This window comes from Crocodylus porosus, unplaced genomic scaffold, assembly GCF_001723895.1.
Source record: "Crocodylus porosus isolate Cpor-Errol unplaced genomic scaffold, CroPor_comp1, whole genome shotgun sequence".
In the NCBI taxonomy this organism is placed as follows: Eukaryota; Metazoa; Chordata; order Crocodylia; family Crocodylidae; genus Crocodylus; species Crocodylus porosus.
This window is the reverse complement of record NW_017728907.1, coordinates 35,818,605-35,834,475: the sequence shown is the minus strand read 5'-3', so window position 1 is coordinate 35,834,475 and position 15,871 is coordinate 35,818,605. Positions and strand designations below refer to the sequence as shown.

The 15,871-nt window shown below is 39.8% G+C and overlaps 1 protein-coding gene across 2 annotated transcripts in view; it reads left to right on the top strand.

The window, feature by feature from the left end:
• The window catches only part of LRRC8B (leucine rich repeat containing 8 family member B), a 40,418-nt gene that overhangs the window by 18,192 nt on the left and 6,355 nt on the right, over window positions 1-15,871 (top strand). The window contains exons 3-5 of one of the 2 annotated variants that reach the window (XM_019531137.1): window positions 2,123-2,261; window positions 9,716-9,818; window positions 11,835-13,993. In XM_019531137.1, the coding sequence (XP_019386682.1) occupies window positions 11,861-13,993 (2,133 nt within the window). In that variant the 5' untranslated portion in view covers window positions 2,123-2,261; window positions 9,716-9,818; window positions 11,835-11,860. The remainder of the gene's footprint in view (window positions 1-2,122; window positions 2,262-9,715; window positions 9,819-11,834; window positions 13,994-15,871) is intronic. The other variant, XM_019531139.1, reaches the window with a different exon arrangement.

The window sequence follows — 15,871 nt, the reverse complement described above, 5'->3', positions numbered from 1 at the left end:
TTGGATGAACATCTTGCTGGGGTCATTTGACCCCAGTATTATTTCCTGCCATGGCAGGGGGTCGGACTAGATGATCTACTCGGGTCCCTTCCGACCCTAGAAACTATGAAACTATAATCCAATTGCATAGTCTCCTGTTTCTCCCTCTATCCCTTGATGTGTGTCAGGCTTTATCTATGGGAGGAAGTTTGGGCAGTTTAACTTAACCAGATTTTAAACTGGTTTGAACTTCTATATAGGTATACTTTAATTTGAGTGGCTTTTGGTTTAGCTTGTACTTATTCCTAGTTAATTGTGTGATTATTTTGTATATGTTGCTGGTCTAAATTTACTGCGTGATTAACCAGTGAATTGCATAATATATGAAGTGTGTAGCAGAGACCTTAGTGACTGCCAAAGGTTCTGATATGGAACAGTGCTCTGCTAGGGTAGTGCAGCACAATACTTCTGCACCAGCATACGGTATTTTAGCCCCTGACACAGCCTTATGGTTCTTGAATGCTCAGTAATTGCCTAAAGAGTCTTTGAATACCAGATTGCCTTTTTCACATGGTTTGTAAGCAGGATTTATTTTTTGAAAATAAATAAAAATTTTCATGACTTTGGATGATTTCTAAAGTTTGTTCAAAGCTCTGTATGATTTATCTCCTTTTCAACCCTAACTTGTTAAATTGTTGAAATATAGTCTCTGTGTTAAATTATGACTACACAAATACAGTTGCTGTGAGACTATATCAAGACCAAAGCCTGGAACTGTCTATTCAAACTAGTAGCAATCCTGCTTGGTGATCAATTGACTCTTGGTCCAATAAGTCAATTAGGCTCTTTTTTCAGAAAGTTAGGGCACTTCATAAGCAGATGAGGTGATTTTTTTTACGGTTAAAAAACCAAACAAACCAACCCTATGTTTTTCCTAGTTCAGATTTCAGGACTAAAGTCTTGTAGTTTTATACCTGTATATTGGTAGGTATCAAAATAGGGATTTATTTTAGTCTGCTTTGTCTCTTTTATGTAAGGTATTTCTTCTCTGTAGGGGGAAAAAAAAACAGTATAGGACCAGGAGTGACATTTTATATCTCCTAATTCGCTTAAGGGCATGTCTGATTTTTAAGACCTTGTTCACTTATTTGAAGATAGATCTTTCATCTTAGATCTAGAAATGCTCAAACTTATGGTAGTCAAAATCATATGCCAATAGTGTGGCAAACCTATCTTATTCTGCTATAGTTGCAGTAGCAACACTGTTAGAAAATGTTTGCCAGGTGTAGGTAAACACCAGTATGCTCTTGATCAGCCTTCTGTGTTCAGTAAGTCTATTAAAGGCTTTGGTCTAATATATTTTTCAAGTTAATCTTTCAGTGATCTATGCAAAATTACATTTTATTTGGCTATATTAAGTACAAAATGATAAATGCTAATACATGTTCAATTTCACATTGAAATAGTATTCTTTAGAAAGAACTAGAAAAGGGCTTCCTTTAATTTTGTTTGCATACTGACTGTGCTTGGTGCTGTACAAACAAAATGTTTCCAATGTAGGAAGCGTACAATTTAAATTACATGAAACTTTAATAAGCAAAGTACAGACTGAAAGGCAAAGCATTAAGTGGTTTAGAATTTGTTTTTATAAACATAATGGTAGGCATAATGTTGAAAGAATTAATGAGCCTCTAATTCTGATGAAATCTGCTATGAAGTCAGGTCTGCCCTAGGTTGTAATTGCAGGGTCTGGACTTGTACATTTCTGTCTCCTCAAAATTTTAAGGAAAGGGTAGAGTTGCATACATAAATAATATGAAAGGTTGCAAAAAGATGACTAAAAGAATAAAAAAAATCTTTGTTCATGATGTTTTTTTTGCAGGTTCACGTTTGTGTCCTTAGTGTGGGAATATTGTCAGTATCTAAAGATTCTGCTACAAGGGATTTCTCAAAAATAATCCTTTACCTGACCTTGAGTTCAAATGTAGTTTCTTGTTTGGAGTCCTTCAAAAGTTGCATTCCTTTCAAAGCCCAATTAGTGTTGGGCAGTCAGATTCCTGACCTCCAATCAGTGACCTAGCCGTACAAATGGACAAACATTTGGATAAATGTTAAGTAAAATTTGTTGGTGTCTCTTTGTTAGGGCCACAAAGTGCATCCTGTCTTACTGGAATAACAGAACGGGGCCTTCTGAAAGAGACTGGTTGAAAAGCCTTGATGTGTATGCTCCTTTGGAAAAGAGAACGTACAGAATTAGAGGGGTACCTAAAATGCTTGACAAGGTTAGGACTGCATAAATATGTTTTAATTGATAACGGTAATTGTATTGTTTTGGATCAAATAACATAAAATAGGTCTGTTTAAAGGCGGCTGGAAACTGTAATGAAAAACAATCTAAAACTGAAAATATACCTGTTGATTTGGAGACCCTTTTCTCCTGTTCAGGGTCTTTTGGAATGAGAGAAGAATAATATCCAGATAAGTGGATTAATGTATGTATATGTGGCTAAAATTATGTAACTTTGAAGGGTTGTGACAATTTGGATATCATTTAACATCAAAAGTTTAACAAGAATATAGTACGTAGAAATGTTGTGCTTTGTAAATCATAGAAAATGGGGATGGAAGGGATGTTAAGAGGTTATCTAGTCCAGTGGTTCTCAACCTGTTTTGTACCAGGACTTGCTTGTAAACACGGATGGCCAGTCCCAGCCTAGTGCCCCTCGCTCCCAACCTGCTGTCCCCCGTATCCAGGCCTCAGTCCCAGAGTGTGTGGGGCAGGAGTGGCGGGGGTGTGGGGCATGGGGGTCCCCAAGCAGCCCCTTGCAGGCTGGAACTCTGCTAGCCTGCAAGGGAAAAGCCATGGTTTCCCATGTTTTTCTTCTTTAAAGGAGAAGCCGTTTTTAAAGTTTGTTCACGATCCTTTCATATGTTGCAAACCAGTCTTGAGTCACAACCCACAGATTGAGAGAGACTGATCTAATCCATCCCCCTGTACAAATGGAAACTGATTGCTTCTGTTTTGATTTTTGTGTCCATTGATCAATTCTGAGAGACTTTCAGAGGTGAAGTAATTTAAAAAATTTACCTGAAAACTGGCTAACTCCATTGCTTTGTCTTGTGCCCTATCGGCCAATTTTTGTCTGTCATGTAACGCTGCTGAAATCAGCAGTTATGCAAGGATGAATTTTGCCTCATCTTTCAAGAAAGATTGCCAATTGAATTAAGACACTTTGAAAAGCTTTTACGGCTTTGATATGGGCTAAAAGCTGCTGGGATGGAACAGAAACTATCAAGTGCATTACACTTTAATATTTCATTTAATTAGTCACTCTTACACTTACTTGAATAACAAATTTATTTGGATTAAGGATTTTTAGTTTTCATAATTTTGCTTAAACCAATTTTATCTCTAAATGTAGTACCAAACAGTGAGATTTATTGCTTCAGTGTTACAAAATTAAACATGGAAGTTATAAATCGGCTTACTTCATACAAGTTCATTTCAATGAACAAGCATAGTTTGTCAGAGGTCTTAGAACATGGTCATTAACAAGTCCAGATGACATAGGATTTTAATATTTTAAGATATTAATAGCATGACACTTACCTTTTTTGGTAGCAAAAAGGCCTTGAACTTAAGGAAGGAGAGAGAAATTACACGATTAATACTGTTTGAATTATGAAATAGGAAATGGCAACCTTGCAGTTCCTAAAAAGAAGCCACAAAATGGCAAAGAGAGTATGTTTTTATAATACAGAATTGCACAGCTTAGTTTCAATTCAGTGTGATGATGGCCATGTATGTATAAACAGGCTTCTCATAGTACACATCTCTGAGGGCATTCTAAATAACTGCAGCCAATCGTACCTCCTCAATAATTATTTATTAAAATTATCTCAGTACATATTTTCATCATACTGCCTTACATTGCTTAAGTTCAGCCCAATATCTGTCCTTTCTATGATTTTTAAGAGACATATCCTTTATCAAAACAATAAAGGATAATAGCCCAGTTGCTTTAGCTTACATTGAATTCTGTATTGTAAAACAGGCCATCACTGGATACATTAAAAAATGCAACTGTTGCTAATGACGTATACCTGATTCAGAGCTGTGCCTTTTGCAGTAAAACCAGATAAAGATTTGTTCATTTCAGCTGTGGTTTTTGCTAAAGTCTAGTCAGCAGTAGTTCTGTTTTACAGTGTAAGGAGACCTGCAAATGAAATACTGAAAAATATGTAGGCAAACTCACAGTATTTCACTGACTAAGATGGTTTTTAACCTTGGTTATCACTACTGAAAAGAAATCTGTGAGAGAAAAAATGTGCTTATTATTTTTGTCAGATTCTGCTTCCCATTTATCTAGAAGTGTGAGAGAGTCTACAAGTATTGTGGCACAGCAACTTTAAGCTTAGTAATAAAGTAGGTGTCTGTGTAGTATGGTCACCTGTTTCCATAGTACAGATGTTCATGGAGTGCTGAAATATAATGGGAAGTACATTTTAATATGTTAAATTAAGAATTTGGTTTCTGGCCTATACCATAAATGAGTTAAACAACTAAAGGATGAGCCATATGGAAGTACATTTTTTGCTTCTGACTCACATCAGTCCAAGGTTTGTTACATGTTAGAGGCAGTAGCATCATAGGGCATACCTGTGCTCTAGGGCTGTGCAAAGCTTCAGGTTTTTGATTCAATTTGGCGTGATTAGGTGGCCGAATCTCCAAATCAAATCGGAACCCTCCAAATTGATTTGGAGAAATTAGATGATTCAGACATAGACACAGCTTTAAACATTTTTTTTCTACATACCTCAAGGTACCAGGCAGCTCGTGAATGCTGAGATGCTGGGGTGCATGGAGCGTGCCATGGGAGCATGGGGGGCGGTCCCCAGTATGCTCAGCAGCAGACCCAGAAGTGGACCAGAATCACTTCTTATCCACTTCTGGGACAGCTGGGGAGCATGTGAGGTACCCCAGCTCGGCAACTGGTGCCTCCTGGGTGTGGGGGGGCATCCGGTGTACCCCTGCAGCTGATCGCCAAGCCAGGGGAGGTGGGGGGCCTCCCTGCGCACTCCCTGGTGGACCCAAAAGTGGACTGGATGTACTTTTGGTCCACTTCTGGGTTTGCCGCTGAGCATGCGGGGGGGGGGGGCACCCCACACTTCTGTGGGACGTTCCATCCCCCACACCATCGCAGAGTTCCTAAGCCGTGCCTGGTACCTCGAGGTATGTAGAAAAAACATTTAAAGCTGTGCCTATGACCGAATAACTGACTCTCTGAATCATCATTGAATCTTCAGATTCAGATTATGCCAAATTGAATTGGGGCAGTGATCTGGATCAAATCACTGTCCCCGATTTTGGACTGAATCCGAATCAAATACGGCACGTTTCACATACCCCTAATGTGCTCTAACGCATTCTGATTAGAACATGCCAGAGCTTGAGCATTCTAATTAGAACACTTCAGCGTGCCACAGCATCTCATGTATTCAGTGTCCTGCATTTCAAAATGGCAGGGGGGGCACTTTTAAACTCGTTAAACAGCCCCTATGGCGATTTTGAAACATGGGACACTGAATACATGAGATGCTGAGGTGTTTTAATTAGAGCAGCTCCTGTGAGGCTCTCTAATTAAATCCCTCCCTCCCACCCCGCAGCACGTGTATAGGCACCCATACTGAATTTATGCCACAGACAGTAGGTGCTCAGGGTTGCTCTGAATTGGGCTTAAGAAAATAAATCAAACAGTTGGCAAGATGCATAGCAAATGGTTTTAAGCAGAGGTGGAGAACTGTTTCTCTCTCTCAATTCCAGAAGTCCTCTTGTAGGCTCCAATTCAGGAAAATACTAATGTTCTCAAATTTAGGGTGTTTTGCTTAACCAAGGCCATAGTGACCTCTTGGTAAGAGTAGATATTCTTACTTTGATGGTAAATATGGAAAAGGAAGCAACCAGAAAAGCAAATGTTGTATTCAAAACAGTCCGTAAGCTTAAGTATATGTGAAATGCATCTAAAAGATGTACATTATCTGTTAGTGAATGAGCTTTTCTATTTAGGAGAGAGGAAAATTCTAGTTCCAGATGAGGGAAAAGTAAGTAAACCAGTTCTCCTTCAATATTAAATTTTAAAGTCAAATAAATTAAGACACTGATAGTTGGTCAAAATCATTTGAAAATTAAGAATTAGAAAAAAGCTAATTAAGTGTTTAGCTAACTGAATTATCTTAATGACTGGCCATACCTGATCTTGTTGAAAGATGTGCAGTCAGCTGGGTTACTCTGTAAAGCTTAAACTACCTAGGTTTGATATTCAATATTACTAAATTGTAGATAGACAACCAGTGGTGGTTGAAAACAAGAAATGTATACTGCTAATTGGCTGCTATTATGCTTTTGGTACTCATGCCTCAGAGAAGAATTTCAGTTTCTTTTGTAACACCTAGGAAAGAAGAAAAGCTTATGAAGCTTTACTTCTTATGTTAGTCTTTTTATGAGGGTCTTGGTAGGACTTGATTCGGAGAAGAACTGAGAGTTTTTAATGTTTTTTTGAACTCTCACATTTTGGCCTATGAAAATACAACAAAGAGTATAGGGTAGACTGATGTATTACAGGATTCTTGGGAAGGATTTTTTTGTAATTTCTGATTATTTAAAATCCTTTCTTTTCTGGCATTGCAAGTTGCTCACCTATGAAGTAACAGCGTTGTCATTGTATCTTTGAACTCCCATAGGTATTCTACTTTTGTGCATGTTTGGAGTACTGTGTCCAGTTGGGGGGCACTATAGGAAGGATGTGGACAAGTTGAAGAGAGTACAGTGGAGAGCAGTGAAAATGGTGAGGGGGCTGGGGCACATGATTTATGAAGAGAGGCTGACGGAACCTGGCTTATTTAGTTTGGAGAAGAGAAGACTGAAGGGGTTTGATGATGGCCTTCAGCTACCTGAAGGGTGGTTCCAAAGAGGATAGAGCTAGACTGTTCTCAGTGGTGGCAGGTTGCAGAACAAGGAGCAATGGTCTCAAGTTGCAGCAAGGGAGATTTTAAATATTAGGAAAAACTTTCTCACTAGGTGAGTTGAATAGGTTACCTAGTCAGATAGTGGAATCTCCATCCCTGAAGGTTTATAAGGCTCAGCTCAACAGAGCCCTGGCTGGAATGATCTAGCTGGGGATGGTCATACTTAGAGGTATACCGATACATCGGTCCACAGCCTGGGAGTCTGGAGAGCAGCATCCGCCTGGTAAGTCTGTTGGGGGGGAGGGGCATAGGGAGGGTAGATCAAGGCCCCTGAAGTGAGGGAGTGAGAGTGGGGTTGGAGCTGGGGCTAGGGATGGCATGGGACCAAGCCGTGAGCGGCTCATCCAAAGGGTGCAGGGGGTGGTTCCTGCCACTGTGCACCCTGGGAGAGCCATGGGGGGCACATGCCCCCTAGATCTGTGCGCCGAGTGAGGACGGGCTGCTGCAGGCTGGGGCTGTGGCAGTGTCAGGCTCTTCGTGGTGGAGGGGGAGTTGGGTAGATGATGTACTTAGGATGGGTAGTGGTGGCGCTGGAAGCAGAGGCTACGGCGTGGGCTACTTCCACCCCAGAATTCATCGTAGCTCCCCCCCCGAACCCACCTCCCAGCACTGCTGCCACCTGCCCAGAGCACAGCCTGGGGCCAGCCCCCAACACCGGGATGAGCCTGGTGCCAACCCCAGCCCATAGCAGCAGCCTGCCCTCACCCCACGCACAGATGTAGGGGACACACACACACACACCCCCTTGTGCCTGCCCCAGTGGTGCACGCAATGGCAAGAGCTGATCCCCACGCCTCTCGGACAGGCTGCTTGCGGCTTGGTCCTGCACAGCCCCAGCTGGGCAACCCTTGCCACAGCTCTACTCCTTTTTACCCCCACCCCCTGATCTGTTCTTCCCTCCCTTCTCCAACCCCCAACAGATTTACCAGCTGGACACTATTCTCCAAACTGCCAGGCTGCATATTGGCAATCTGACCAGTATCGGCCAATATGGCTCATTAATAATCAGCTATCAGTATCGGCCCAAAAAATCTGTATCGGTGCACCCCATGTCCTGCTTTGATTAGAGGGTTGGACTAGATGACCTGCCAAGGTGCCTTCCAACTCTAATTTTCTATGATTCTATATTTGCTTAGAGAAATTATTCATATTTGGCCACTACTGTGAATTTCTCATGGCAGCAATCGTGTTGTGATTGAACAGACCTATTTTAGCATCATAGATATCAATGATGATATACAAGATATCTAGTATTTCTTATAGAGGATTGGCATGTTCTGAAGTTTTAAGTCATTGAGCACCCATTTGAAGCAATCTGATGAACTACATGCATTATGTTTAGTTTTATAATGTTCTTTTTTTCCTTCCACTAGGTCTCTTCTTCTCCCCCATCCTTCATATAAATTTGTTCACCTGCACGTGTTGTTTCTCCATAGACTATTTGGTCTTAAGTTAGTTTTCCATGATCTAGTTTTTGTTGCCTGTTATGGTCCTGAGTATGTTCTTGAGTGCTCTGCTAAGATTCTGCTTTATTTTAAACTTGTAAACTTTAAAACCAGGTTGGAAGTGAAAGTAGAAATTGCTCTACTATATTTGAGCCCTTTTTCTGCAGTCAGTACTGTAGATGAATTCCTGTGCTTGGGAAGAAACTCATTGGGTTGTGTAGGACTGTGTCCACATGGAATCATAAGCAGGCTTCAATTCTTTAGTTTGAATATGTGCGGTATATTTTTCTTATTCTTGCACCCACATGTTTTTGAGATTGAAAACAAGTTATACCAAAGGAAAGGAGAAGGAGGTTCATCATTTTGATTTTAGCAATGTTTAATTCTTTCATCTCGTTAAAAAATTATTTTTTGCAAGCACTCGTTAAGGAATGACAAAGTAGGCTCTTGTTCAGATGCTCTTATCTAGTGAAGTTCAGACAATCATCAAAACTTCCAATATTTTATCTCCATCTAGAGGCTGGAATAACTAGCTAATTCTTCAAATTTTTCTTCATTTAGAGGGCCTGGTACATTAGTCCAGTGTTACCCCAGTCCATTAAAAATTGCATCATCCAAGTGATCCTTTCCCCCTAATTTTATTTCCTTCAAATGTTAGAATGAACAGAGGGCTCTTCTGCTGTAGTCCTAATGAGACTGTTTAGCAAACATCCTTTCATCTGTTCAAGAGAACATTCTTTGTGAAGTTTGCCCATGGGTTTCTAACATCCATACTACAGAGACTGGTGTTTGGCAATATATTGTTGGCTTGTTTCTAAAAAATAGAAGTTACTCTTATGCCAGAAATGAACACCACTTGACATGGCATGTTACAGAGTTAAAATATTAGTAATATTAAAATTATGCTGTATGTTGCTTGAAATCACATAAATGCCTCCCACGTAGTCTTTTAGCTAGACAATGTAGCTTTGCCTCCTGGCAGTAGTAATTAGGAACAGGTTGTTTTACGCTGTTTTTCTGTTTATTTTCATATGTTTTTTGCCAAAATGCAGAAAACTGACCTTGTAGATTGAGATCATTTTGTTGGAGTATATTGTTGTTACACCTGCAAAATGTAAAGTAAGCTCAATAAAGGAACATATTTGTAATGCATACATTCTTAAAAATGCATGGTATCTGTAGTGTGGTAAGAATTCAAACGGAGATGAACTTGTGGTCTTCATTTAAAATAGTATCAACTTACTTCCTGTGCTTTTTCCATCTAGAATGAAGGCAAATGCAAAAATGGCTTGTCCAAGGAATTTTAAAAGGTGTAGACCTCCTGACTGAAGATTTTTTGTTTTATTTCATTCCATTTCACTAGTTAAAGTGAGTATGAACACCTCTAACTACAAATATTAAATATTTATTTGTACTTGGTTTACAAAATGTACTCTAAACTCTTAACTATTTCTGTTATAACCGGTAGATGATATATAGTAGATTATCTAACCAGCTAACTTATGATGACTATTACATTTTGTGAATGGAAAAGTAAGCAAGCACATTCAAGTATAATTTGCTCCAAACTTAGTTCCCTTTGTGTACAATGTTTATTTATGGTGATATTCACCATACTAGCTAAATGTTCCATAGTTTTGTAAACTATGATAAGTGTCAGTAAGCCTACATTTGTCACACAACTCTGCTCCTTCCTTTATTGCTGAATAAAGGCAAAAGATTACTTTGTGAGAAATGGTATCCACAGAGTACAAACAATTAAGGTTGTGCTGTGTTTCCATTCCAAGTGATGCATTCTCTTTTTCTCAGACGACCAAAATTTCATGCAACAGTATTGATAAGGAAGTCAGACAATTCTGCTATTTTTAAAGACATAAATTCTCTCCTTTACTAATTGGATAGAAGAATTTGGCAGCAGTAATAATTTAAGGCATTAGAAAACTGAACTACAAGAGCAGTTAACAATTTATTCTTTGATTCTTGTGTTCTTCTTTCCAGAAGAAGAAATGTTACTCATACTATTGTTTTGTATTTAAATTACACTATAAATGAGCAGCTTTTGTTATTTCCAGTAAGAGTTTCCTTATCTTCTATGTTTTTAAGCTTGTTCTTTTCTCAAAGCAATAGAAAATATACTGATTGAATGGGTTTCTTTTAATCTCTGGTATACTTGAGTAATACAGCATCCTCTTGTTTATAATGTTCCTATTGTAACTTGTCTCTGCAGTGAGGTCCTCTTTCTTCATTAAAATAGAAAAGTTCTCAGACTGGATGTTGGATTGTCAGTAGTGAAGCCTTTCTTAATTATATTTAAGGTCAGATCCTGCTCCACCTATTAGCTATCTAAATGGATTCTGTTCTACCCTCTGAGTCCCTTAAAGTTCAATAAGGCAGCTGTATTTTGTAATAAGCTGCTCTCTTATCTTTCAGAGTAAATCACACAACAGCAGCCAGGAGGAAGACAGCCTACTCTTCTTTTGTATTAACAGTTTATCAGGAATTTGAACAGGGTGAAATACGGCTCCTACATACACGCAGGGTGCCTCCTCCAAAACACTGGAAATCCAGCACGCTGGAGCGGACTCAATTAAATTGAGTCTGCTGGAGCATGGAAGTTGACACGCTTTGGCAGCCTTGCTCATCACATGCATCAGCTTCGCCGCTCATCTCTGGGCTGACAGAATGGCAGCAGGGCACTTTCTGAACTAAAGCTCATCGGACACGTTTTACTTCAAAGCCCTCTGCTGCCATTTTTTCAGCGTAGGGACACACGGTAATGCTGATACACATGACATGGGGGCACTTTTTAATGATCATGGCTAACTAATTAAAGCGCTTAGTGCTGCATCCAGAAACGCATGTAAAAATGCCCTCTGATGCCTGACAAGTGGAGTAGAATCTGATTCTTGACATTTATAAATTCCTGTGTGCATTAATCTGGGTATTCTTAGTATTCTTAAGTTACACACATCTTAATCTGCTATCCCACAGGGGAAGAAATAGTAATGGTGAAATCAAAAGAAATCATGATTGAATGAAGCATTTAGAGTTTAATGTCTGAAATCAATTATCTATTTGTGTGGCTACCCTCAGTGGTAAAGTTTGGTTGATAAGTAATGTGCTTTTGGGGAGCCAGAATCATAAGCCTTTACCACTAAAATCATTTTGAAGCTTCACATGATTTCAGTGGATGCTAGGTCAGGCCCTAAATAACTTTCCTAAAGTTACATGACAAATTGTTGGATAGGACTAGGTCTCAGGAATTCCATGAGACCAGTGCTCTATATATTTAAGGAGTTGCTTTGCTTTAATAATATTTTCAACATTTTCTAAGGTTCTCTTTCTCTCTCTCTTTTTTGTTTTGTTTTTTTTTTTCCCCTCCAGTTGCTGCTGTTCTACAGGTGAAAGACATGATTACATTAACAGAACTCAAATATTTAGCAGATGCCCAGTCATCCTACCACATATTAAAACCATGGTGGGATGTCTTCTGGTATTACCTCACTATGATAATGCTGCTAGTTGCTGTACTAGCTGGGGCCCTCCAGCTCACTCAAACCAGATTGTTGTGTTGTCTTCCTTGCAAGCTAGAATTTGACAATCATTGCGCAGTGCCTTGGGATTTGGTTAAAACCAACCTTAACATGTCCTCTAGCTCTGCAGCGCAAATAATTGCCCCTCCTAAAATCCAGACTGATCTTCACCGGCAGCAGTATTCCTACATTGATGCAGTGTGTTATGAGAGACAGCTTCACTGGTTTGCCAAATTCTTCCCATATGTAGTGCTTCTGCATACTTTCATATTTGCAGCTTGCAGTAACTTCTGGCTTTACTACCCTAGCACAAGTTCAAGGCTTGAGCATTTTGTGGCCATCCTTCACAAGTGTTTTGATTCTCCATGGACAACCCGTGCCCTCTCAGAAACTGTTGCTGAGCAGTCTGCGAGGAATCTGCCACTATCCAAATCCAAAATACTGCTTTCATCACCTGGGAGTTCAGAAGCACGGGCAAGCAGGCAGTCTCTACCCTATACGCAGCCTGGCTTAGAACCAGCTGGAAGAGAGAGTTCCTCAAGCGTTCTAGACAAAAAAGAAGGGGAACAGGCTAAAGCTATATTTGAAAAAGTGAAGAAATTCAGAGTTCATGTTGAAGAAAAGGATGTCATATATACAGTGTACATGAAGCAGATTATAGTAAAAGTAATTGTATTTGTAATGATAATGATTTATGTCCCCTATTATTTTACCTTTATTACACTTGAAATTGATTGTGTCATCAGTATTCAAGCCTTTACAGGTTATAAAAGGTACCAGTGTGTTTACTCACTAGCAGAAATTTTTCAAGTACTGGCTTCTTTTTATGTTGTTTTAGTAATCTGTTATGGCCTAACTTGCACATACAGTTTGTGGTGGATGTTGAGAAGTTCACTTAAGCAATATTCTTTCGAGAAGTTAAGAGAGAAGAGTAATTACAGTGATATTCCAGATGTAAAGAATGACTTTGCATTTATTCTTCACCTGGCAGATCAGTATGATCCTCTTTATTCACAACGGTTCTCAATATTCCTATCTGATTTGAGTGAAAACAAACTGAAGCAAATTAATCTTAACAATGAATGGTCAGCAGAAAAACTGAAAAACAAACTAATAAGAAATTCCCAGGACAAAATTGAACTTCAGCTTTTCATGTTAAATGGGCTTCCTGACAGTGTCTTTGAACTGACTGAAATAGAAGTTTTAAGTTTGGAATTTATTCCGGAGGCCAAGCTTCCTTCAGCAGTGAGTCAGCTACTCAATCTCAAAGAACTTAACCTTTATCATTCTACATTAACTCTGGATTACCCGGCACTAAGTTTTCTAGAAGAAAATCTGAAAACATTACGTCTAAAATCCAGTGAAATAGGAAGGATTCCACTTTGGGTCTTTCATCTAAAAAAACTGAAGGAATTGTGTTTAACAGGATGTTTTATGTTGGATCATCAAAACACTATATACAATGAAGGTTTTCAAGAGCTAAAGAATCTGAGATCTATTCATTTAAGAAACAACCTTTCCCGTATACCTCAGGTGGTTACAGACCTCTTGCCTTCTCTGCAAAACTTATCTATCGACAATGAGGGAAATAAACTTATAGTACTAAATAACTTAAAAAAGTTGGTAAATCTGAGAACCTTGGAATTGATTTGTTGTGACTTAGAGCGCATTCCACATTCTATTTTCACCTTAAATAATCTGCGTGAATTAGATTTAAGAGAAAACAATCTCAGAACAGTGGAAGAAATAATTAGTTTTCAACATCTCAAGAACCTTTCTTGCTTAAAATTGTGGCACAACACTATTTCATATGTCCCAGTGCAGATTGGAGCATTATCAAACCTGGAGCAATTGTATTTAAACTACAACAACATTAAAACTGTCCCACTGCAGCTATTTCTCTGTAGAAAGTTATACTATTTGGATCTTAGCTATAACAAACTCACCTCCATTCCTGAAGAAATCAAATATTTGACAAATCTGCAGTACTTTGCTCTGACAAAAAACCATGTAAGTAGAACTTTTTAAAATTACTTTCTTAAACATTAGATATTTCCATTTAACCTACCCTGTTTTCCTGGGTGACATTTTGGCTTCCTGAGGTTTTCCAGCTTTATCAAATTGTGGTTAAAAGCTTTTTGGTCCAGGAAGAATGTGATCATATTTAGCTGATGTTAGGCTGAAAGTGTCTTAATCTGATTTAAAGGCTAGGGACAGACTTTACACACAAATTGGTCTAAGTGATCAGAAATTGGTTTAAACCTGTAACAGAACAGATGTTCAATGCACATAAACCAGTTTGAAAATGGCTGAAACCAGTTTGAGATAAACGTGGTCGAATGTAGTATCCGACTTAACTGATTTGGCTCAAACTAGCTTATGCAGTGTCTGTCCCAGACCTCTTTCTGGCTTAAGGTAAACCAGACTCTTCCAGCATCCTGGCAAGCTCTCTGAGCTGGATGGGGCTTTCTGTTCCACAGTAGGGCTGGTTCTTCCCTTCTGTTCCTTGGCTGCAGCTGGAAGTACTTCCAGTCCACTTCCAGGACTGCTGGGGAGTGTGCTGGGGGCCCACCTGCACACCCCTGGCTCAGTGATTTAGATGTGGGGGGACCCTGGGTGCCTCCCCAGACCCAGGAGGCACCAGTCACTGAGCTGGGTCCACTTTCCCCGCACTCCTGTGGGATGGTATATCTGCCCCAACATCGCAGCATTCACAAGCCACCTGGTACCTTGAGGTATGTAGAAAAAATGTTTAAAGCTGTGTCTGTGGTTGAATTGCCGAATCTCTCCAAATAAATTAGGAGGGTTCTGATTCAATTCGGACAGATTAAAGGGTCTCATGACTGAATCTCTGAATCTGAATTCAGCCATGGAATCTGGCTGAATCTCCACCAAATCAAATCGGGGACCGAAGCTTCGCACAGCCCTACTAAGCAGGGACCCTTCATCACCTCTGCCTTACACAGACACCTCAGCATTAGCTAGCAGACCACATGCTGACTACATTTCCATGCTGTGGCAGACAGCAGGGCTTTTTGGAGCTAATCAACAGCTCAACTGATTAATGTCCCTCACTTCCTTCTTGGTTTAAGAAGAGCTTGAACTAATGAGAGAGGCTGTTTGTTTTATGATGGGGTGATAATTGCTGATAACAGAGTTGATCAAAGCTCTGTTATCAAGGAGGGGGAGAACCCCTCCCTAATCCTGCAGGGGCCTGGCCACGTTCCCCTCATCTCAGCCCTGTGGAATGGAAGGGAGGGCTGCTCTAGAGCCCCCTGTCTTCTAGCCTGAGCCACTGCAGGCATGTACCTGAATGTCTGGGATGTCTGTGCAGTTGCAAAGTGATTTAACCTAGCCAGATCAGACGAACGTGCAAAGAGATTGAATTAATTCATGCTAAGGCTTTTTTAAAGTCTGTTTCTAGCCAACATGACTGCAAAATTGAATTGTTTAATCTAACCTGATACCGCACCACTGCATTTTAACAGTGCTAAAATGTTTATAGTACAGAGCAGTGTATCCACTATAATATTGGGATGCCACTTTGCTTTTCCTAGCAGACGGACAGTGTAATAGGGCTTAAAACCTGCTAAAGACTTTACACAGGATCTCTTTAGATGTATGAATTTTGCTAAACAGGACTCCTGAAAAGGCAATAAAATGTAAGGCAGAAAAACAAGCTAACTATGCCAGCAATTTGACTGTGTTAGAGGGCCGCACCCAGAGAGTGGTGGTGGATGGGTCATTTTCGACTTGGAGGGATGTGGGCAGTGGGGTTCCACAGGACTCAGTCCTTGGGCCTGCATTGTTCAACATCTTTATCAGTGACTTGGATGAGGGGGTAAAAAGCACCCTGTTCAAATTTGCTGACACTAAGATGTGGGGGGA